This window comes from Harpegnathos saltator, unplaced genomic scaffold, assembly GCF_003227715.2.
Source record: "Harpegnathos saltator strain DR-91 unplaced genomic scaffold, Hsal_v8.6 scaffold211, whole genome shotgun sequence".
Classification (NCBI taxonomy): Eukaryota; Metazoa; Arthropoda; class Insecta; order Hymenoptera; family Formicidae; genus Harpegnathos; species Harpegnathos saltator.
This window is the reverse complement of record NW_020229997.1, coordinates 65,042-90,696: the sequence shown is the minus strand read 5'-3', so window position 1 is coordinate 90,696 and position 25,655 is coordinate 65,042. Positions and strand designations below refer to the sequence as shown.

Below are 25,655 nucleotides of genomic sequence, written 5' to 3'. Positions count from 1 at the left end.
GAAATATTAGAAGTTTTTTATATTGTATTCCATCGTTTCTGCAAAAGATCGCTTCTACAAAAATATAAATCGATTGGAAGCACGACATAAATTATTGGCTACAACTTAGTCGATGACGACTATTGAATGATATATTTTCGGTACATAATTTCATATTTTGACGTCTCTTTTATCGAAAATGTCTCATTTTCGAAATTTTTGCAGTTTATAAGCAAATTAAAAAACTTATAAGCTTCTTCAATATAAAGAATGTAGAATACGAACTTTCTACAACATATGTTACAGTTTCATATTTTGTGCTATAAATAATTGGTCACAACTATCTTTTATGTCCAACAGCAGTATTTTCATAACTTCATGTGCTAATATTCTCATTTGGAGTAAATTGGTTTGGAGTGAATCTTCGGTTTAAGAAAGTATAGAGAATTCGTATTCTGAATTCTTCGAAAAAATTCATAAATCTTTTGATTTGTTTATAAGCTGCAAAAATTTCAAGAAAGAGAAGAGAAACTATTTGCGATAAAAATGACATTAAAATACAAGACTATATACCGAAAATATATTACTCAATAATTATCATCGATTAAGTTGCAGTCAATAATTTATATTTGCACTTCCGGTCGATTCATGCTTTGCTAAAAGCGATTTTTTGCAGAAACAATGGACTATAATATATAAGACTTCTAAATATTTCTCTACCGTTCTTTCTAATCTTCCTTCCTTTCTCTAATTTCTCTCGAACTTTCCGACACAAGAAATAAATGAAGAAATTAAGAGAAAATATGTTGTATCATTTACCCTCTTAACTATTATTCTTATTTACTCTACTTAAATCCATAATGTTTATTTCTCAATTTCATTTTTTCAAATATTTTTTTTAATTCAATGAGGCTTGGCTCCTGTTAAACGATCACGGTACAAGTTGCATTCGTCATAACCAGAAACAGTGTAAATATCATTGCCAACAAGGTCAACGAGTGACTTTTCGGCAACTTCTGCATTATTGTTCGAATGAGGGTAGGCAACCCGTCGTATTGATCTGTATATTGATATTATACCCTGTATATAAAAAGATTTCAAAACATGATACAAAAAGTAACAAAAATTTTAATGTTCCATTGCTTTTCGCATAACGATAACGTTGATGATTAATTTTTTTCCAATGAGTAACGAATAACAGCAATGAATTATTTTTATTAATAGATAACAAATGATAACAAGTAAATTATCTTTAAAAAGTAACACGTTACTTCTAAAAAAAATATAATTTTCCTAACCTCATACACACTCACACACACCTATATAGGGTCTGTACACAGGATACTTGGTAACTCATGTAGCCATAGTTAATGGAGGCGTAGAGCTGATTGAGATAAAGAATAAAGTCAGATACCGTTTTGCGATATTCGTTATAATTATCGAGTTATTAATTATTAATTATATAGAAGTCTGACGAATAAGGGCGTACCGAGATTGTATCGGAGCATTACAGCTGCTAGGCTATAGCGCAGCCTAGTCGATCGAATAACTGTTGCGTAGCGAGACGTAAGAGTGGCGAGATAATACGAGGTATGGCTATAAAATAACGGGACTATTGCTGCAAAACATTTTATTTTGAATTTATACATTTTTTAGTTATTATCACCTTCAATATATACCCCTCCTCTATCCTTACAACGCTCCATGCGAATTTTCCATTGTTCGAAACAATACTGGAAGTCTTCTTCTGTGAGCTCCTTCATGACGCGTGCCGCTTTTTCTTTCACAGCTTCAACGGACTGAAATCTTGTTCCTTTTAATGCAGATTTGACCTTGGGAAATAGATAAAAGTCACATGGTGCAAGGTTCTGGCGAATAAGGCGGATGGTCTAACACTGGGATGTACTTGGCTAGAAACGTCTTGACAGACAATGCAGAATGAGCCGGCGCGTTGTTTTGATGGAGAACTCATGACTTGTTCTTTATGTAAAATTTGCCTTACGCATTCTTTGTCAATTCCTATAGTTTCAGCAATCGCACGAATAGTTAATCGACGGTCAGGTCGAGTCAGATTACCGACTTTGTCAATATTTTCATCCGTTTTTGACGTGGAAGGGCGTGAATCATCTTCAACGTCTTCTCGGTCATCTTGAAAACGCTTAAACCACTCAAAAACTCGCGCACGTGATAAACATTCATTGCCATACACTTCTTTTAATAAAAGATAAGTTTCAGTAGCGCTTTTTCCAAGTTTCGTGTGAAATTTCACGACGATTCATTGCTCTATTTTTATTTATCATTTTTCCGGCAAAACAAAACAACAGCTCTTATATAAACGAAGGCCACGGCCAGACTAATTTGTTTACAGACACGGGAGGCGCCGCATTCGAAAGAGAAGGCTTCACGTTACACAGCTGTCGGTCGTTCGCGTTTGGCGCATGCGTACTTCTTCTGTGGAAGCATCAGTCTCGTTATTTTATAGCCACACCTCGTATACGAATAGCGGCACGTTGTCTTTTCGCGTGCCTATCGGCTATTATCATAGTTGCTCGATAGACTGGGCCACATTATGACCTGAGCAGTTATAATGCTTCTCCATCTCAGCGCGCGCTTATTCGTCAGATTTCTGTAATTAATAATTCGATAGTTATTGCAGATATCGCAAATCGATATTTGACTTTTTTCCTTATCTCAATCAGCCCTACGCCCCAATTAGTTATGTCTATATGAGTTGCCAAACACTCTTGTATGTACAACCAGACATATACGAAAGCAATTCTGACTTAATTACTTTTTGACTTTTCATTGTCAATGTCTTGCAACATCGTCATGTCTCGCGAAACACATTTCATAAAATGCGATTGTGGATTATCGTTAAATCCGGGAACGGAAAATCTCAGCATTCGCGCGCGATGGGTATACCTATTCGATTAGAATGAAGAATCTCATCCCTTCGTCTTGTCGTACACTGATTCACGCTGCATGAGTGCATTCAGCGGCGAAACGACTTTAGACAATCTTGGGAATTGCAGGACCTCCTCGTGACACTATCGACTTTGCTGCGGGGCAGCATTTACGAGAAATTGAGATGGACTTTCAAGCTGTACGATATAAATGGCGATGGCTGCATCACCAGGAGCGAGCTAGGTGAAGTAGTGATGGCAGTGCACGAGCTTATGGGTAGGCGGCATCACGCTGAGGAAGAGAGGAAAGCGAGGGAACAGCTGGATAGGGTCTTCAAGAAACTGGATCTCAACCAGGATGGTGTTATCACAATTGAAGAGTTTATCGAAAGTTGTTTGAAGGTAAGTTTCTCCACCGTGAAACAATTACAACAATCGAGAATAGAAAGTATACGGGCAGTGTCTCTGCCGCTACTCATAGACATATTTGTTTCTCTTTGTGGATCGACTTTTCGTAGAGAATAATAGAATTGCAAATATCGATAGTTTTTAAATTGTATATATATATATATATATATATATAATATAACCTTTGATAAGCAAAGGTCAGCTCTTCGGTTTGCAATTAATTGAAGAATAAATAGAATATATGGATATAAATATATATATAAATAGAAAATATGGTATATAAATGTAGAAAACACTCTGTAGATTTTATTTCCTCGATAGATAAATGCTATATTTCTCAAGACGTATACGAAATGTGCCAGAGAACTGCCGGGGTCTGTCTTTCCTTAAACTATAGTTTCCTTAAACTATAGTTTCCTTAATTAATATTCAAATGATCTTTTTTCCGCAAAAATTAAGTTCACAATTTTCTATGTTAAGCATCTAAATTATTAATTAACTATCAGACTATATTTTCATTATAGATTCTTTTATATATAATTAAGAGACATGAACTCATTTATTTGCCGTCCTGAAGATCAATTTGATGAGATCTACATTCACAATGTTTTGAATTATTTATATAATAAGGTCACCCGTTAAAAAATTTGTTTGTATTAATTTATTAAAAAGTTTGTTTGAACTTTCTTATATAATTACGTCTATTTTATAATTGACAAGTGACCGAAGAAGAATTGCAACGTCTGAACTTTCGTAACGGTTTTGATTATATGGGAAACAATATTTTATTTGATATGTTGTTACATTACAAAACCCACACATAAGTTTTAATTGACTCTTTTATATTTCGAATATTTTGGAATATTCGTAATAACGCAATATCATATTTTCATTATGGAAACACACACTTCAACTTTTGTAAAACAAAAAAGTGAATTCACAATGCATATACGTAGATTGCTGCAAAAGTTTCGGGAATGTGGAACTTCTAATGTTGCCAAATTACTGACAACACTATTTTCATAAAATTTGATAATTTTCATGTTAGAGGGTATTGACTGAACAAAGAAATGCCAATTGGTTTCGTTTTTATAGCAAAGTTGATAAAAAGTGGAAAAAATTATTTAAATCGAGAATATTTCCGTGCGATAATTTTCTACTATTTTCGAAGTAATTTAACTCAACAATAGTGTACGGAACAACTTGTGGCGAGTTTTGGTGATGAAATACTATTAAAAATAATAATTTATCGCTAATTTCAAGAGTTAAAAAATGAACGTAGCAGTCTTAGTGGTGATTTTCGTGAAAATCGTCCGCCAACTGCTGTTGTTCCAGAACGTAGCAGTCTTAAGCCCAGTTGCACCAACATTTGGTTTTAAGTGAGACTTAAATATATTTCTGTCTTTATTTATTTAGTAAGAAAGATAAAGATAGACTTACTCTCTAAAAGTGAATCAGTGAAACTCACTGTCAATCAGTGCATAATCGCTGATTCACTTTTAAAGAATATGTTTAAGTCTCACTTAAAATCAAAATAATATTGGTTCAACTGGGCTTTAGTGGTGATTTTTGTGAAGATCGTCCACCAACTACTGCTGTGCCAGAAAACATCGATGCTGTTTGCGAAATGATAAAGATGGATCGATATGTGACATACCGTGAGACTGAGCCATCCCTAAACATCGACATAAAATAAATACATACAATATTGCACAAACATTTGAATGTAAAGAAGTTTCGTGTTTGTTGGATTCCTCACAATTTGACTAATGCTCAAAAACAGAACCGTAAAATGATGCAAGGAAATGTGAAAAAAAAATTCAGTGCAGGACCATCAAATTTGATGTACAATATTGTCACAGGTGACGAAACTTGGATTTATTCATATAAGCCTGAAACTAAACGCCAATCGCCAGGCTGTTTAGCCCTTTCAAAGTGAACTGAAATTAACAAAAGTTGTTTGTTTTCGAAGTGTTTCGAAAAAAATGATCGTTTTATTCTTCGATTTTACTGGTCATGTTGCTATTGTGGCTTTAGAAGATCGAAAAACAGTTAGTGCTGTTTAGTACACGACAGTTTACCAGAAGTCATCGGTGAAATTAGGAAAAACAACGCCAGAAGACGAATCATCCTGCATTACTACTGTAATCAAAAAGTATCCGAACTTTATTTTTAAAAATCAAAATTACAATTCAATCATCAAAATTCTTACAATTTCCTTCAAAGTCCCCATTGCTTGCAACGCACATATGCCAGCGTTTGATTCAGTCCTGGAAACATCGCTCATACGCGGCAGACGATATTACCTTCAATTTACGTAGCAATTTTTCTTTGATGTCCTCAATCGAAACGCTGTCCGCGAAGTAGTTTTTTCAGTAGGGGGAACAGGAAAAAGCAGGGTGCCATTTCTGGTGAATACGGTGCTTGCGGAGCGACATTCGTTGAGTTTTTTGTCAGAAATTCACGCATAAGTGTCGAGGTATGCAATGGTACATTCAGGTTTTTCGGAATCAAGCGTGGTGCGACCCGTTTCATGTCCAGTACATTGGACGAAATGTGCTGGCACGATCCAAATAATATTCCAACTTCATCTGCTATCTCTCGTACAATCAATCGACGATTTTGGACCAATTCTTTCACTTTCTCAATGTGAGCGTCATCCGTTGACGTTGATGGTCTTCCAGAACGTGGCTCGTCTTCAACGGATTCTCGTCCTTCTTGAACTTCTTAAAGCACTTAAACGTACTTGTTTCCGATAAACAATTATCGCCATAAGCTTTTTGCAACATTTTGAATTTGTGAACGAAATTTCGTTCGCTACACAAAATTACAAACAAATTCTTTGCTCCATATTTTTGGATGTCGTAAAAATCGCCGTGCACAACAATCTTCACTGACATAAACAACTGCCACTTTCAACTCGAATGTATAAATTATTACAGATCTATCGAACATTCTGCGAGACGAATTCTGAACAAAATACTTCAGTCGCAGTTTGTAATGATATTTGTTGCAATTTTCTAGTTTAATTCTTAATTTCTAATTTATTTTTTCAAGCAATATTACACATCTTTATAACGAAGTTTTAAATCAAGGTGAGAATAACTGACATAAAATATGAAATCAATCATATATAAAAGTATCGTTTAAAGACCGATTAAAGCCTGTGCATGGATTTTGTAGAGTTATAACAGATCAAATAAAATATTATTTCTAATATAATAAAAAAAATTACAAAAATTCATATATTCAAGTCCTTCCCCGACCTTTTACCAATGATAAAACAGATATAATTACATAACATATATAATTACATAAAAAATTTCAAACTCAAGTCCAATAATATATCTGTCAAAGATATTAAGCAATCAAGCGAAAAAATAACTCAGCAACTTGAATAGAGATTGCATACAACACAACAAAAGAGAAAAAATAAATAAACAGTTAGAAACGAAAAATATGCGTAAAAAAGGGGGAAAGGAATGTCTGGATTTTTATATATTTTTTTAAATTGTTATAATTGATATTTAATAAAAATTTAATAAAAATTCTAGCGTAAAAACTTATTAAAAAACTATATAAGAACCTAATAAAAATTCTATATAAAAAACAATTCATCAAAGATAGCTATTCATCAATTCATCAAACCTATTATCAAAGACAAAAAGGAAGTCGATTAAAATTGCCAAATAATTGAATTGTTGTTTTCCTTCCCTAACAGAAAAGTATTATTGGCAATGACAAATTGATCAGTGGTAAATCATTGGTGCTTAATAATTTTATTACTCGTACAAATAATAAAAAGTTACATTATTGACAAGGAGATGACGCAACCTGTTTCATCGATTTCAACACGAGTCATAGCACACTCGATAGCTATAATGCCGTGTATAAACGCCCTAACATAATATGCGTGAATGCGTCTTTGTTTACGAGTAATTTGCAGTTAAAGTTTGGCTCGCGGAGCCGTGCCCCATATAGGGCGCAAGTTACGACACTCTTTCACGAAGCCGGCGTGGCTGAGCAGACAGAGGCTTCCGCGCTGCGAACACTTTTGCGCCGACGACGGCGTTCGAGTCCCGCCGACGACTGGTTCGTTTTTTTTTCGTATGTAAAGACATGTAATAAATATTTTTATATTATTCTTATGTATAATTCCTTTTTTTGTTTCTACGCTATTAATCAAGGCTAATTAGGAGACTCAGGTCTTTCAAATATGAACCCAACTTTTTTATTAATTACAAAAAAATGTTTTTTTGCGTGTAAATCTATTTCGCATAAATATTTCGTATGGTATGGGAAAGAAATGGCCAGACAGTGATTATTTTGTGTGAGAGAAACCCGAGAGCCGTCAGAACCGTTACAAGTGGAAAGAAACCCTCTTCCCTTTCCCCTTCTCGCAGAGGGATTCTCATGTTGTGCTCGCTTCATTCTCTGGGCAGTCTTCGTAACGTGAACAGTGAAAAACTCGTGCTAAAAATGGAAACTACGTTTGTAGATGAAGCAACGATCAGCTATGTGCAAAATCTAGCAAAATGTGATATTACGAAAGAAGAGTTGACGGACGCAATAGAATATCTTCGAGGTAAATATATTGAATGTGTGAGCAATGGAAAGATATATTTGTACGTATTGTTATTGGCCTTGTATACAATATCAATTATATTGAATTCATATTTGCAGATGTCCTGATACAATTTCCGTCCAGTCTAGTTAACAGTCGCGAGGTATTTTACAACGTCAATCAAATATGTTTTCCACCAACTATACATAGTCAAAAGTGAATTTGTGCAAAAAATTATGCGTTCATTATGTGTAGTTGGTGCAAAAAACTATTATGTTTTACATGCTTTTATACGGCATTCCATTCACAGAGTTGCGCCAGCATGACCACATTTTATAATACGTAACTTTCATTTGTGTGCCTTATATTTGTCTTATGTGTGTGTGTGTATGTGTTTTGATACGGACAAAAACATTTTATTGTAATTAATAAAAAAGTTGTGTTCATATTTGAAAGACCTGACTCTCCTAATTAGCCTTGATTAATAGCGTAGAAACAAAAAAAAGGAATTATACATAAGAACAATATAAAAATATTTATTACATGTCTTTACATACGAAAAAAAACGAACCAGTCGTCGGCGGGTCGTCGAGTGTCGTAACTTGCGCCCTATATGGGGCACGGCTCCGCGAGCCAAACTTTAACTGCAAATTATTCATAAACAAAGACGCATTCACGCATATTATGTTAGGGCGTTTATACACGGCATCATAGCTATCGAGTGTGCTATGACTCGTGTTGAAATCGATGAAACAGGTTGCGTCATCTCTTTGTGAGTGGGAAATTATAACTGTTATGTAACTTTCACATAATGTTTCTTGGGTCGTGATAATATAACTATTCGGATCATCACAGTGGTCGAAAATATCCCATTGAAAATACTAAAAGGAGTAGTGACTTAGTTAACATATAGGATTCATCTGTGCCGTCGAGTTCAAGGTCAAAATTTTGAACATTTATTGTAAAGAACGAAAGTAGGCATACATTTAAACTTTATTTTACTATATCAAGTTTTCCAAAAGTAACACATCCCTCCCCTATCTCAGAATCTATGCATTATAGGGAAAAGTGACCTGAACAAAAGTTTTAGGATTCATAAAGTTCTGTCTTTTGTGACCTCAAATTTGACCTTGACCTCAACCTTGAAGGTCACTTGAAAGTCAACTTGTGTTTTTTAAATAGGAATCCCTATTTTTTATTACACTGTTTTCTTCTACCAATTAATTTAAAAAAATTTTGTCTGAAACATTTTTTATTTACCTAATATTTTTTTTACATATTTCAAGAAAACTTGATAACTTTTCCAATATTTACTTTACGATATCTCTAACTATTTGTCGGAAGAAAAAGTAGTACTAGACTTTCTTGCTTTATTTAGTCTCATGAATATATTGTTACAATAGTGTCCTGATTTGTGTTAATTAGATGATTTTGAAATTTCCAAAAATCAGTAAGTTAACAAAAGTCAGGACGCTATTGTAACAATATATTCTTGAGACTACATAAAGCAAGAAAGTCTAGTACCACTTTTACTTCCGACAAATAGTTAGAGATATCGTAAAATATTGGAAAAGTTATCAAGTTTTCCTCAAATATCTAAAAAAATATTAGGTAAATAAAAAATGTTTCAGACAAAAGTTTTTTAAATTAATTGATAGAAAAAAACAGTGTAATAAAAAATAGGGGTTCCTATTTAAAAAACGCAAGTTAACTTCCAAATAACCTTCAAGATTGAAGTCAAAATCAAATTTGAGATCACAATGAAACAGAACTTTATGTATCCTAAAACTTTTGTACAGATCATTTTTCCCTATAATGCATACATTCTGAGATAGGGGGCAGGTCCGTTATTTTGAAAAACTTGATATATTTAGCTGGTCTTAAATGACTTTAAATAATATATCATTGACTTTGTCTTCAAAAAATCTATCATATACTAAAATACAAAATATAACATTCCATAAAAAATGAAATCAACTTTGAAATGTCTTCGAAAAACGCCTCCATCTGTAAAATAATTATTTCCATTATATGGTGTCCCCCTTTATACTGAGGAATTGAGAGAGAGAGAAAGAGATCTTAGTGAAAATTTGAAAAAAATTTTACAGTGGAACTCAGAAATTTGATCCATCCTGATACTTATTAGTAATTAGGACACACACAAACATATAACGTACCAGGTATGTAAATATGAAATCGGAATTTTTGTATAGAAAACACACGTTTATTATATGAAAATGATAAAAAATATTTTATTCGAAGTATTGCCCACCGCTAGTTATATATTTTTCCCACCTGTCTAACAATTTGTGGATGCCACGCCAAAAAAACTGTTGCTCTTTTGAGGCAAACCAGTCATCGAGCCCTTTTCGTAAGAAGTGAAGCTCTACTCAGCAAGTGCGTGTCCCATCGATGCAAATAAGTAGTAATCGGACGGAGCCAAGTCTGGTGAAGCCGCATGCGAAAGTATTTCCCACCTAAACGACTCAATCGTTTCCTCGACCAGTTTTGCTGTGTGTGATGGTGCATTATCATGAAGCAAAATCACTTTGTGTTACCTTTTTTGATATTCTGGTCGTTTTTCACGCAAAACTTGATTCAAATCGATCATTTGTTGTCGATAGCGTTCAGTAATAACGGTTTCGCCAGGTTTTAGCAACTCATAATAGATCACACCCTTCTGATCCCACCAAACACAGAACATTGTCTTCCGTTCATAGGGATTTGGCCTTGCAGTCGATGTCGATGATTCGCCTGGAGTTACCCATGATCTTTTACGCTTAGGATTCTCAAAATATATCCACTTTTCATCGCCAGTCACAATTCGATGAAGAAATGACTTTCTTTTGTACCTGGCGAGCAGCATTTCGCAAATGGTTTTTCGGTTTTCCTGCTGTCTTTCATTCAGTTCATGTGGAACCCATTTTTCCATCTTCTGGATCTTTCCCATGGCTTTCAAACGTATGGAGACGGCTTCTCGTGTCACATTTAATTGATCCGCGAGTTGTTGTTGCGTTTGAGCGTCATCCTCATCCAACAATGCTTGCAATTCGCTGTCTTCAAACTTTTTCGGTGATCTTCCACGTTCTTCGTTTCTCGCGTCAAAATCACTACGTTTGAATTTTTTAAACCACTCAAAGCACTGTGATTTACTAAGAGCATGCCACCGTAAGCTTCGACAAGCATTCGATGCGATTCTGCAGCAGTTTTCTTCAAATGGTAACAGAAAATCAATGCTGTCCCCAAATCGTAGCTTCCAAGCACAAAATTCGACATGTTCAACGCTATTACAAACTATGCTGTTGTATGAAACTTGTATTGTTGTGAGTTGAAAATCTTTGTCAGATGTCAACAAATGGAAATGGCGCTAATGACGCGGTTTGACGGTACCTACATTGACAACTAGGGCCATCTATGGGCAAATTTCGGTTTCATATTTACAGACCTGGTATAACAAACAAAGGAAAATTTAAAGAGTAAGACCACAGGCAAAAAATCACCTGTTTTCTCCGCTTGAAATCTGATTTGAATTTGGTATTAAACGATAGTTATATAAGACATTAATCTTCTGAAAGTTTCAGATTGAGCCCACTCTTTATCTTCAAGATATGATGGATCAAAGTTCGCATTATGCATTAAGGGGGGAACCTGATTTATAGAGTCAAGGTTTTCGAATTTTTTTTTTGCTTAATCGATAGTTAAACTATTCAAGAGTATATTCCCAAAGTTTCAGAGCCCAATTCAAAGTATTTTAAAAGTTATAGAATACACATGGTGAGTCAGCGTCGCGCAAGTATACGAGCGCTCGGCCGGAGTAGGCCGCGCGCTCACTCGATATACATACGTGCTATATGCCAGCACAATATTTGATTATATATTCCTATAGATTGTCACGTAAATATATGAGTGTATGCGTGTCTATGTGTGTACGTGTGTATAGTTTATAGTTTCAACGATCAGTCTTGCTCTGATTCTCGACGAGTAAAGAGTTTCTATTTAGCAAAAGTCGTTTGACAGTTTTAAATATGTATCCAAAAGGTTCAAGAAGTACTTCGCAGCGCATTTCGAAACCGCCGAAAAGAAGATGACAACCAGCATTCCAAGAATGAAAGTGATAATTTAGACGAGAGCATCAGTGCGAAAAAATTAAGTACAGCGAGTACTGATAATATTATTGTGAATCCATTACATTATTATAGAATCATAGAAAAAGAAAAACTTATAAGTCCATTTTGATTTTGAATCCGTATGGTGAAAATTGCCCCGTAAAAAAAGTGAGTGCGTCGGACATGTTCAGAAGCGGATGGGGACGCGGCTTCGAAATATAAAAAAAAAAGGAGAAGCTTGGCGGCAAGGGGAGATTGACCGATCTCGTCATAAAAAAATTAACCACTTACTACGGTTTAGCCATAAGACGAAATGTAGATTCTGTGGGTGATATGAAAAAAAGCATAATGGCAACACTCTACCACTATTGCTTGACCGATGAAAAGCCGAAACATGGAAATTGTCCCGCAGGCGCCGACAGTTGGTGCGAGTGGCGCAAAGTTGAAGCCGCCGGTCAACTATAAACTATAAACATCCTGCTCCAGTTATAAAGCCTGATATTGAGAAATACCTTACTTCGATCTATGAAGATCTTTCCAATGAAGATCTTTTGACTAGATGTTTAGGCGGGCACACACAAAATTCCAACGAATCCTTCAATTCGACTGTGTGGCGTATCGCTCCCAAACACCTCAATTCGGGCTTTAAAATTGTTCAAATCGCTGCATATTTGGCTACTGGCATCTTTAATGAAGGCTACACTGCCATTTTATTAACAATGCAGTTATTAGAAATCAATATCGGCCAGCAATGCAAAATGTTCGCTGATAATTACGATGCGCAGCGAGTTACGAGAGGGGAGCGGCGCCGAAGCAGCACGACCAAGGAAGCTCGCACAGCTCGTAGACTGGAGCAAATGCAACGAAACGAGTTTTATGAAGAAGCTGAAAGCTTGCAGTATGGCCCTGGTATAGCTGATTAGCATAAGATTGCGGTAAGTCTCCAATAAATGATATTTTTTGTACTACAAACTTTAAACGCGTTTTTCTCGAAATATCATTTTCGTACTTTCTTAAAATCTGCGGGAGAGATAGAGAAAAAATTAATTGATCAATCAGCTTGATTCAAAGTGCGTTAGCTAGAGAATGAATAACCATTCTATGTGAACCTCAAACATTGGTAAAAACATTAATTTAAATAATTGTTATTGCATAAAAACGGAGGAAATTTTTTCTCAAAACTGTCATTTTTTTGTTCAAGTGCTTAAAAGTTTTGTATTTTACGGTTTTTTAACCATATTGTTGGTTCACATAGAATAAAAATACATAAAAATTAATAATCTTTTTGGTGTTTTTGTTTTAGATCAAAATTGCAGGCTACATTTTTCCTGCAGATTGGCAATTCGGTTGGCGAGGCGCTTTGATTAGAGATACACCATGGCGCCATTTTGCAATTATTTTACAATATACAAATTTTTTTTACATCTTCAAATAGGCAGTTAAATATTATAAAAGTTTTAGGAACCTCAACTGCATCATTGTCAATAAAAAAAATTCATAAATATCTCCTTTTTTTTCCTCTTAAACCAGATTCCCCCCTTAAATGCCTTATCCACTGCTTCAATAAGATCTACATGCAGACAATAAGGACATGATATATGTCATGAAGAATAAGATCTTACATATATACGTACATACATATGTGTGTGTGTGTGTGTGTACGCGTGCACGCGCGCACGCGCGTGAGTGGGTCATACTCTCTTAATCGGTTAATTCCTATAGGTAGCTTATAGGTAGTAGATTACATGAAAGTGACTACGGGATGTGCGATGTAACCGAGAATGATTATTATTGGCGAGAAAATATTGTCAAAATAATTTGTCCATAACTGAATTGTTCAAACAATTTATTGCAAAAATGATTTTCGGCGGGAAATAATGGCGCTATCTCATTTAATAGAGGAAATCACATGTTAATAATATTCTATACAAGCAGCAGATTGCAAGTGTTATAAAAAAGCAAAATAACAACAATCAATGAAAAGCCCAAAGTTTTATTTCGGCTCTAATCATGCTTAAGCAAACTATAATGGCTCAAAAGTGACTACTAGATATAAGATTTGACCAAGAGTAATAATTATTGGAGAAACTACTGAAGAATTAGAGAACCATTGAAGAAAAAATGTGAAAAATTGTGAAAACAGTTTCTTCCAATATAATTGCTTAAACAATTTATTGTAAAATTAATTTTCGATCGAACATGATGGCGCCTTAGTTCTTCCAAGATTGATCGCGTGCCAGACCTTTTCAGTGCCTACTGTGAACGATTCCTTGAGAAGCTACGAGGGTAGTCCCAGAAGTACCTGACCTGACGTATAGATAGCGGTTGTTGTTTGAAAAGGATGACTATGGTAGAAAATACCAACCTTATAAAGCTTAAGTTTGAAGTTTGACGACGCTATGTTATTTAATATTTGTTTGGCAGCCATCAATAGTGAACGCTCTCAGTGAATTTGTAAACATGGAAAAAATTGGTCATCGTTATGTGATACAATACTTTCATTTGAAAGGCCTCAGTCTAATCAATATCAAAGCGGAGCTAGATTCTACTCTGGGGGAGTCTGCTCCTTCGTTTACAACAGTAAAATATTGGGTGGCAGAGTTTAAACCAGGCCGTACGAGCTGCCAAGACGACATCGCAGTGGTCGACCAAATGAGGTGACCACGCCAGAAATGGTGAAGAAAATCCATAAAATGGTATTGGATGACCGTCAACTGAAAGTGCGCGAGTTAGCAGACATGGTAGGCATTTCAAAAAGTGCTGTACATCGTATATTGGCTGAAAATTTGAACATGAGAAAGCTGTGCTCATGATGGGTGCCGTGATTGGAACAAAAACAGCGTCGTGAGGATGTTTCAATCGAGTGTTTGGCGAAGTTTCGCAGCAATAAAGCCAAGTTTTTGCGTCGATTCATAACCATGGATGAAACATGGGTCCATCACTTCACACCTGAGACGAAGGAACAGTCAAAACAATGGACCAAGGTGGCTTGATGGCTATTTTGAGGAGCTTGACGATTCCCACTATAAACAGGGTATCGAAGCTATTGAACATCGCTGGGAAAAGTGTATTGAGCTAAAAGGAGACTATGTAGAGAAATAAAGATATTTTTTCCCAAATTTTTTGTGTTTTCTTTGTTAGGTCAGGTACTTCTGGGACTGCCCTCGTATCATGCAGCAGTTAATTATTAAAGTCACCAAATCGTGAGAGGCACGGAAACTCATGCTAATCAAGTACCTCAAATTGTGAGAGGCACGAGGACTCACGCTAATCAAGCAACACAAATCATGAGAGACACGGGGACTCAAGTACCCCATCTGAAATGGGTTGGAACAGTTGACAAGGACGTTGATGCACTGCGCGCAATGCGAACTTCGACTCCTCATATTTTGAAGATAAAGAGTGGGCTTAATCTAAAATTTTCAGAAGATTAATGTCATATATAAATATCGTTTAGCACCAAATTCAAGTCGGATTTCAAGGGTGAAGCAACAGGCGATTTTTGGTTTCACTTTTTACATTCCTCTTCTAAAAAAGGCATGTGATCAAAATCTCGAATGTATCGGAGTCGTATCAAAGCGTTGAAGCCTCTTTTCCGCGATGCTGCTTGGCCGTCTCAAAGCCGCGTTGCGGCCGGTTTCGTGTCGTTTGCGGCTGTCATCGCGGCGAATGACAGCTGAGGGTTATATCAAGTTATATCTTTCATATATAATAGTATTTTAGCGTGTGTGAGAGGGAGAGAGAGAGTGTGTGTGTGTGAGAGAGTGAGAGAGAGAGAGAGAGAGAGAGAGAGAGAGAGAGAGAGAGAAAGAGTGTGAGAGAGAGAGTGTGTGTGTGAGAGAGACAGTGTGAGAGACATTGAGAGAGAGAGAGGGAAAGAGTGAGAGAGAGAGAGAGTGAGTGAGAGAGGGAGAGAAAGAGGGGGGGAGAGAGCAAGTGTAAGAGAGAGGAGAGTGTGAAAGAGGATAGTGTGAGGGAGAGAGTGTGAGAGAGTGAGAGGGTGAGAGAGAGAGACAGAGAGAGAGAGAGAGAGAGAGAGAGAGAGAGAGAGAGTGAGAGAGAGAGAGAGGGAGAGGGAAAGAGAGAGAGAGAGAGAGAGAGAATGAGAGTGAGAGTGAGTGTGAGATTGATTGATTTGCCTTTATTAGCTTTCACGGCTATTTGCATACATTTAATAATATAGCTAACTGAATAGTAACTTACACCTAATATATTGGGTGAAGTAAAAAGTTCTGAGCGTTTTTTCTCTTTATTTTGACGATGAAATTAACAAAGTTACGATTATCGGATTTAAATCAAATATGCGCCGTTTTATTCAATAACTTTTGTCCATTTTGAAGGCAATTTCATAATTCCGCGATTAAAGAAGTCCTCGTCCCTATTGGTAAAAAACTTGACCAGCTCATTTTCACAAGCCTCTCTTGAGGCCAGTTTTGTACCATCAAGAAAATTTTGCAAATGCTTGAAAAGGTGATAATCGCTTGGAGCCAGGTCTGAGCTATACGGCGGGTGCGATATAACCTCCCATCCAAGCTCTCGGATCTTCTGGCGCGTCGTCAAAGATGTGTGCGGCCTGGCATTGTCTTGATGGAACACAACACCCTTCCTATTGGCCAATTCTGGCCGCTTCTCGTCGATCGCCTGCTTCAATCTGGTCAGTTGTTGACAGTGTAGGTCCGAATTGAGTGATTGGCCCGATGGGAGCAGCTCATAGTGGATGATTCTCTTCCAATCCCACCAAACACACAGTAAAACCTTCTTGGCCGTTAATCCGGGCTTGACGATCGTTTGGACCGGCTCACCGCGCTTGGATCACGATCTTTTTCGCCTGTTGTTCTCGTATGTGACCTATTTTTCATCGCCAGTCACCATCCGCTTCAAAAATGGGTCGATTTCGTTACGCTTCAGCAAAGAATCGCAGGCATGAATTCGGTCCAAAAGGTTCTTTTGCGTCAATTCGTGTGGCACCCATACATCGAGCTTCTTCTTGAGACCAGCCTTATGCAAATGGTTCCAAATGGTTTTCTGGCTAATCTTCAGTTCCTGGGCAATGGAATAAGTGCTCGCATACCGGTCCGACTCGACGATTTCCATGATTTTATCGACATTTTCGACGATTGGCCTACCAGAGCGTGTCTCATCTTCGACGTCCATATTACCAGAACGAAATCGTTGGAACCACCGCTTTGCTGTTGCATTCGATACTGTATTGGGTCCATAAACAGCACAAATTTTTTTGGCCGCCTGCTCCGCTTTTTCCCTTTGGTCGTAGTGGTACTGAAGAATGTATCGAATTTTCTCTTCTTTTACCTCCATTTTGGAACGCTCTAACACACAACTGGCTTCACCAAACACAAAACTGTCAAAGAACTTTTGTTGAAGCGTTATGTCACCTTTAAGTCGCAGTATAGAATGACCAGATGCAATGTATACATCGTGAGATATGACCTCACTAAAGCCATCTAGCGGAAAACGCTCAAAACTTTTTACTTAATCCAATATTAAATAACAAAAATCCCAATACAGAGCCTTGTGATACCCCATAATCATTCTCTATTAGGCTAGACAATATGTCATCACAGCGTATTTGCTGTCTTCAATTACACCAGTATGATTTAAACCATTTCAGAACTGTTCCTCTAATTCCATATTGATCCAATTTTCCAACTAGTCTTTCTCTATTTACTGTTTCAAATGCTCGCTTCAAGTCCATAAATATTACACCTATCATTTTGTCCTCACTAATTATCAATTTCCATTCATCTATGATCATCTGAAGCGCAGTTTTACACGAATGTCGTTTCCTGAATCCTAATGGATGTTCTGTAATTATATCGTTTCTCTCTAAATACCTTCCAATTTGTTCTTTAATTACGAGTTCTAGCACTTTTTCGTAGATTGAAAATATATTGATAGGTCTATATTCACTAGCCTTCTTAGGTTTGTTTACTTTTGGTATAGGAATAATCGTGGATGTTTTCTATCCATCAGGACATTGGCCCGTCCTCAACGAATTATTAATTACACCTACAAATTCATCTTTTATTACATAGAATATTGATTTCAATAAGTCACTTGATATTCCCTCTTCAGTTTCCTTTTTATTAGCTAGATTCATAACAATTTTCTCTAAATACTGTTGTGTATTAGCCACAAAAAGTGTGGAAGCGTCCGTTGTCCGCGAGCCTTAGGCATATGTATTTTGACAGTTGAAGGATGTTTGTCTGGACGACGGGAGTTTGTTGAAAAACAACAGCAGCGGAGTCTGTTATGAGCCGTCGCTGCGAGCAAACGTGACCTAGACGTTTCTTTTTAATATTGTTAAGACGAGAGGCTATTCGTGAGTCTGTACGTATTGGAAGTAAAGCGGAGTTCTTTTTTTCCTCTAATCCTGTGTCAGTTCATTTTGCAGACCCGGTACGCGCGAGACGGACATGCGCAACAATACTTTGTCTCAATCATTTCAAAATTTTCTATCGTGTCTTTCATTTCTACAACATAAATAAGTTTTTTGGTGATTTGCTCCATTCTCTTCTCCTTCTATTAATTTAACTATCTTATTAATACTTTCTATATAGAATACATTAAACTTATCTGCTATAATGCAATTTTCCACTATGCTACTATTTATCTCGAAGTCTATATCTTCTATAATAATATTTTGTTCCATTGGTTCTCCTCTAATTATTTCTTTCAAAGTTTTCCACATTATCGCAGGATCATTCTTATTCTGATCTATCATATTTTCATTATATTCTTTCTTTTTCATTTTAATAAGCTTAATTACCTTATTTCTTTCAGCTTTATATTTTAACCAATCCTGCTCCGTACCTGTAGACACAGCTTTCCGATACGCATTATCCCTTTTCGCTACAATTCTTATATCATTCGAGAACCATTTTTTCCCATACTATATGTTTGGGATTCTAAATATTTTCTTAGCAGCTGTTTTATCCAGTGTGTCAACTATTTTGCCAATCAGTTTTTCTGCCCTTGGATTCACAGTTAAGCCCTGACCCTGTATTATATTCCTTTCTAGTAACTTAAGGAAATTGCTCATATTAAATTTGCTGTAGTCTCTACCGCTAATTATTTTGTAATTGTTATTCGATTTAATTGATGCCATTTCAATTTCTAGCTATGTGTGATCCGTTATTTTAGGCTTATCACGCACGTCAACTATTATCTCATTATTGGCAAAAATTAAATCAATGATTGACTATCTTTTATAATTCTTGTTGGCTTGTCAACAAATTGCTTCATCCCTAAGCTTAACATTGCGGTTTTTAGTTTTCTTGCATAGAATGAATCTAATATCATATCTATTAGGTCAATCGGAAAGTTCCGTCCGTTTTCTTGCAAAACGTATGACTTTATTTAAGAAACAAAATGAAAAAGTATATCAATAAAGTATTGTCCATAGCGATGGTTTTTTCCTATCTTTCGGTCAGCAAGCGAATTCCGCGGCGAAAGAATGACTCATCTTTGGAGGCTATCCAGTCAGAGACCCATTTTTTGACGTTTTCATAAGAATTGAAGCATTCCTCAGCAAGTGCGTGTGCTATCGACCGAAACAAGTGGTAGTCGAAAATGGCACAGTCTGGCGAATAAGCTGCATGGAGTAACACTTCCCAGCAAAGTGCTTCTAACGTTTCCTTGACAGAGTTTGTGACGTGAGACCGAGCGTTGTCATGAAGCAAAATCACTTTATGCAGTCTCGTTTTATATTCTCGTCGTTTTTCGTGCAATGCTCGGCTCAAACAGATCATTTGTTCTCTGTAGAGATCCCCTGTGACTGTTTGAACACTTTTCAACAGCTTATGATACAGCACACCCTTCTGATCCCACCAAATAGAGCATTGCTTTCTTTCCGTAGATATTCCGCTTTAGCGTCGATATTGAAGGTTGGCCGGGATCGCAAATAGTTTTTCGACGTTTCGGATTGTAAAAATAGATCCATTTTTCATCCCCAGTGATGATACAATGTGAAAACCCCTTTCGTTGCTGTCTAAGGAGCAGAATTTCGCAGGTGGTTTCTCGCCTTTCAATGTCTCTTAGCTTCAGTTCATAGGGAACCCATTTTCCTTTCTTGTAAACCTTTCCTAAGACTTTCAAACGATCGGAAATGACAGATTGAGCACAATTTAATGCTTCTGCAAGTTGCTTTTGCGTTTGACATGGGTCTTCGTTCACCAATGCCTGCAATGCAATTCTTCATCTTCGAATACTCTTAGCCGCCCAAAATGCTCTCTGTCCTTTACATCAAAATCACCACTTTTAAAGCATCGAAACCATTCTCTGCATGTTTTATCGGAAGGAGCAATATCACCATAAACTTCTACAAGTATTCGATGAGATTCAGCTGTAGTTTTCTGCCAATTGAAACAAAAGATTAACACTTCGCGCAAATGACGCTCATTTGGCTCAAATTTCGATGCAATTTTCGATGCAGTGAAAAACAATGTTATTGATGCAAACGTATGCTTTTATGTACTGAATGTTATTGACAGATGTCAAAACAAACTATTAAGCTTCCTTTAGACATTACAAGTTAACGACAGTTCTAGCTATAGCTACTTGTCACTAAACGGACGGAACTTTCCGATTTACGTAATATGTTAAAGTCGCCTACCAATATACATTCTCCTTTTACTATAACTGATTCAACTATTTCTTCTAAAAAATTTTATAGTCACCATCCGATGCACTCGGTGAGTGGTATATTACAGTTATTACTCCTTTATATATATTTTGTTCTGTACTTCTATCAATATACACCAACAGTTCGCTATTAGTTTCTTTATTAAGATTACACAATACTTAATACTGCTTTTCTTAATATTGCGTATAGAAGCTTCTCTTAATATTGCGTTTAGAATATCTCCTCCTGTATTTCGATTTTCAACGTCACATCTATGCTATATCCTGGCACGTTCACTTCACACTCTTCTAAAGGGTTTTTCAATAAGGGCGGGTCGATGTTGCAGTGGAATAAAACAAGCTGTGTGTGAGGTATTAACGAAATTCTTTTTTTATTTGAAAGTTCCATGTATGTCATTATGTGTGGAATATAACATCGTTCATATGTTCGCCGCGGCTTCTCACGGTGACACGGATCCGAGTGGTCCAATTTTCAATGATTCTGCAGCATAGATCCGGCTGAATTTGAGCGATGGCCTGGGTTATATTGACTTTAAGGACATCGGTCGATTGCGGCTTATTGGCATAGACCTACGACTTCAGAAAACCCCACAAGAAAAAGTCTAGCGGGGTCAAATCGTTCGATCTTGGTGGCCAATTCACGTCACCTCTGCGAGAGATAACCATACCCTCAAATCGTTCATGCAGAATGTCCATCGTGGCGTCCGCTGTGTGGCACGTAGCGCCGTCCTGCTGGAACCACATGTCGTCCACGTCCATATCGTTCAATTTGGGCCAAAAGAAATTGGTTATCATCGTTCTGTAGCGCTCGCCATTGACGATGATGGCCTCACCAACGTCGTTTTCGAAAAAGTACGGACCAATGACGCCGCCGGCCCAAAATCCGCACCAAACAGTGACTTTTTATGGATGCATTGCTACCTGTTGAACCTCGTGTGGGTTGGCATCGTGCCATATACGGCAATTATACTTGTTAACATAGACATACATCCAAAAATGCACCTCGTCGCTAAAGATGATTTTTCGGCCAAAATTGGGGTCCTTTTCCAAATGCTCCGAAGCCCAGTCAGCGAACAAACGGCGTTGTCTATGGTCATTAACTTTGAGCTCCTGGGCCAGTTGGATCTTGTACGGGTGCAGGCCCAAGTCCCGATGCAAAATTCGCCAAGTTGAAGTCTGCGAAAGGCCGAGTTCTTGTGCACGGCGAGAAATTGACTGCCTCGGGTTCCCTGCACACTTTCACTTACAGCGGCGATGTTCTCGGCCGATCTGGCGTTCCTTTGACGTACAGGTGTTGGCTGATCGTTTACCGAACCGGTCGTCTCGAATTTGGCCACCAAACGTTGGAGAGTCGACGTTGAAGGGCTACCGCGTCTGCCGTAAAATGGGCGCAACGCGCGCAACGTTTGCACTAACGCTCATTTTGATAATAAAGTTTTAACATTTGGACGTGCTGCTCAATCGTGTAACTTGTCATGGTGATTTGGCATCAGTGACTGAATAATAAACAACAGGTTAGACAGACGCCGCCAAAACAACATGGCCGCCACAGGCTGCCAACATCGATCCGCACCAATTGAAAAACCCTGTATGTCTTGTGTTATTCTGATTTCTGATAGTGCTACGAAAGCAGGATTCATTCTCTTCATAATCTGATGTATCTCATCCTTGTGTGCCAATAGACTTTGGACGTTCATGTATACGATTGATTCCATCTCCGTCTTTAGTTACTATTTTACGTTTCTCTCTCGCTCTATAGTCTCTCGTTTCTCGTGCCAGTCCTCTTCTTTTCCTCTTCTAATGCTCTCAGATATGTTGGACAATCCCTGCTTAGAGCATCATGCTCATCGTTTATCTTCAAGTTGTATGTCTTTACTTTATGCATGTAGTTCACACATCTCTTCTTCTTCGTCTTGCATTCACCAGCTTTATGCTGTCCTGCACACTTATGACAGGTTTCCTGTCGCGTACAATTTTTGGCTATATGATAATAGCCCCGACATTTGAAGCATCTTTTGACACTGTAGTAACGGAATCCACGACATTTCCTTCAATCTACGGTAGGGTAGTCCTAGAAGTACCCGACCTAACAAAGAAAACACAAAAAATTTGGGAAAAATATCCTTATTTCTCTAAATAGTCTCCTTTTAACTCAATACACTTTTCTCAGCGATGTTTAATAGCTTCGACACCCTATTTATAGTGGGAATCGTCGAGCTCCTCAAAATAGCCATCAACCGCAGACTCCACCTCTTCATTGTTGGCAAATCTTTTATTACCGAGCCATTTTTTCAAGTTTGGAAACAGAAAATAATCGAAGGGGACTAAATCTGGCAAATAGGGTACGTGAGGAAGCAATTCGAACTTTAACTCATTGATTTTGGCCATCGCGATAACGGATGTGTGAACTGGTGCATTGTCTTGATGAAATAAAACTTTCTTTTTCACCAAATGCGGCCACTTTTTCTTGATTTCATCACTCAAAAGCTGCAATAAATTCGCATAATACTCGCAATGGTTTGTTTCTTCTTTCTGAAGATAATCAATGAAAATTATCCCACGCGCATCCCAAAAAACTGACGCCATAACCTTGCCTTCTTTGGAGCCGATTCTCCCCTTTCAGTCTATTATTTTGACTGTTCCTTCGTATCAGGTGTGAAATAATGGATCCATGTTTCATCCATGATTATGAACCGACGCAAAAACTTGGCTTTATTGCTGCGAAACTTCGCCAAACACTCAATTGAAACATCCTCACGACGCTTTTGTTCCAATCGCGGCACCCATCTTGCGCACAGCTTTCTCATGTCCAAATTTTCAGTCAATATGCGATGTAGAGCACTTTTTGAAATGCCTACCATGTCTACTAACTCGCGCACTTTCAGTCGACGGTCATCCAATACCATTTTGTGGATTTTCTTCACCATTTCTGGCGTGGTCACCTCATTTGGTCGACCACTGCGATGTTCGTATTGGCAGCTCGTACGGCCTGGTTTAAACTCTGCCACCCAATATTTTACTGTTGTAAACGAAGGAGCAGACTCCCCCAGAGTAGAATCTAGCTCCGCTTTGATATTGATTAGACTGAGGCCTTTCAAATGAAAGTATTGTATCACATAACGATGACCAATTTTTTCCATGTTTACAAATTCACTGAGAGCGTTCACTATTGATAGCTGGCAAACAAATATTAAACAACGTAGCGTCGTCAAACTTCAAACTTAAGCTTTATATGGTTGGTACTTTCTACCATAGTCATTTTTTTCAAACAACAACCGCCGTCTATACGTCAGGTCGGGTACCTCTGGGACTATCCTCGTATGTTTATTTTTTCTCTTCTCATTATTAAGTCATGAGTTATCTCATGAATTTCAATTAATAAGGAATCATTTTCCTCTGCTCCACTTGGATTTTGTTTGGTTATCTTTTTTATTAGCCACATGTGTGTGTGTGAGAGAGAGAGAGAGAGGGAGAGTGCGTGTGTGAGAGAGACACCGTGTGGGAGAGTGTGAGAGAGAAAGAGTATGAGAGAGAGAGAGAGAGGGGGGTGAGAGAGGGAGGGAGGGAGAGGGAGGGAGTGAGAGGGAGAGGGAGGGAGGGGGAGGGAGGGAGAGGGAGGGGGAGGGAGGAGAGAGAGAGAGAGAGAGAGAGAGAGAGAGAGAGAGAGTGGGAGAAAGAGAGTGTGAGAGAGTGAGAGAGAGGGAGGGGGTGAGAATGAGAGAGAGAGAGAGGAGAGAGAGAGAGAGAGAGAGAGAGAGAGAGAGAGAGAGAGTGTGTGAAAGAGAGGAGAGAGTATGAGGGAGAATAATAAGCTAAATGGCGCGCACGTAACGTGCGCTTATAGTGTTCTAATGTTACTAAATAGTACTTCTATGATGTCATGTGTACGTGTGTATTTATAAGTAAATAAAATTTTTTATAAAATTAATAAATATATTATAAACAAAATTATAAATGTTCAGACTTCCCAACAAAATCAGTTTTATACATTTCGTTTAATATTATATTATTAATTAATTTATTTATATAATTTATTAATTCCTTTTTTTGGTGGAATTACTTGATTAATAGTACTTAGGACATTCGTTTTGATTTTAACGCAAACTTCCAATTGTCACAATTCTTATTGACAAGATGAAATTGAGGGGCGTTCTCCATCAATTCTGATGCACTTAAATATGTTATAGAGCATCAAAGAATATTAGACATGTATTTTTTATCTCTTTTTCTTTCCTCTCTCTCTCTCTCTCTCTCCCCCTCTCCCTCTCCCCCTCCCTCCCACCCTCTCTTCATGTCCCCCTCTCCCTCTCCCTCTTCCTCTTCCTCTTCTTCTCCTCTCTGTTAATATTAACTACATCAATTTTTATTAGATTAGTTGCAATCAAAAGCTTATATTGACATTCATATTAGAAATATTTAATTTTCAATAAATAGAGATATTCAATATTCAATTTTCTACGGCTTTAGTGAGATACAATATTTTATACAAAAATATGATAGGTAATGTGTAAACTTATGTTATATATTATATAGTGTAAACTAACTGGTGTCATGACTTTTTATGTCATAGATATAGTTCTGCTCAGATCTGTAAATTCTATATTTATATATTAATTCTAAATTTATGTGGTATTCCAAAATTTACTTGGTATCATCACGCTAGCATGTTATTTGATTAAAAATATTGTTTTATTTATTTCATTATTACGCAAAAGCCATACATAAAGTCTAATTAGCCTTTTCATATTTGTCCGATTATTAATAAGAAGTTATTCTTAACTTATGCAATTATTATTTCAAAAGATTGGATTTCCATGTATCTTCATGTTAGAAGTTTCTAAATTCGTAATAAACAATCAGTGTTTTAACACTCTAAGGATTAATCGCAAACAAGTTTCAAATTTATAATTCAAATTTTATTGTTAAACACAAAGAAAATAAATTGCACCAGCATCTGCAATTTGACTCTCGATTCGTCAGCTGCATTTTAGACTGTAGAGAAAATATATTTTTGCCTAAAGAGAGTTAAATATT

The 25,655-nt window shown here is 37.0% G+C and overlaps 1 protein-coding gene across 1 annotated transcript in view; it reads left to right on the top strand.

The window, feature by feature from the left end:
* The window catches only part of LOC105187298 (Kv channel-interacting protein 1), an 84,807-nt gene that overhangs the window by 37,493 nt on the left and 21,659 nt on the right, over nt 1-25,655 (top strand). The window contains exon 3 of the mRNA XM_025298227.1: nt 3,012-3,284. Within this exon, the coding sequence (XP_025154012.1) occupies nt 3,012-3,284 (273 nt within the window). The remainder of the gene's footprint in view (nt 1-3,011; nt 3,285-25,655) is intronic.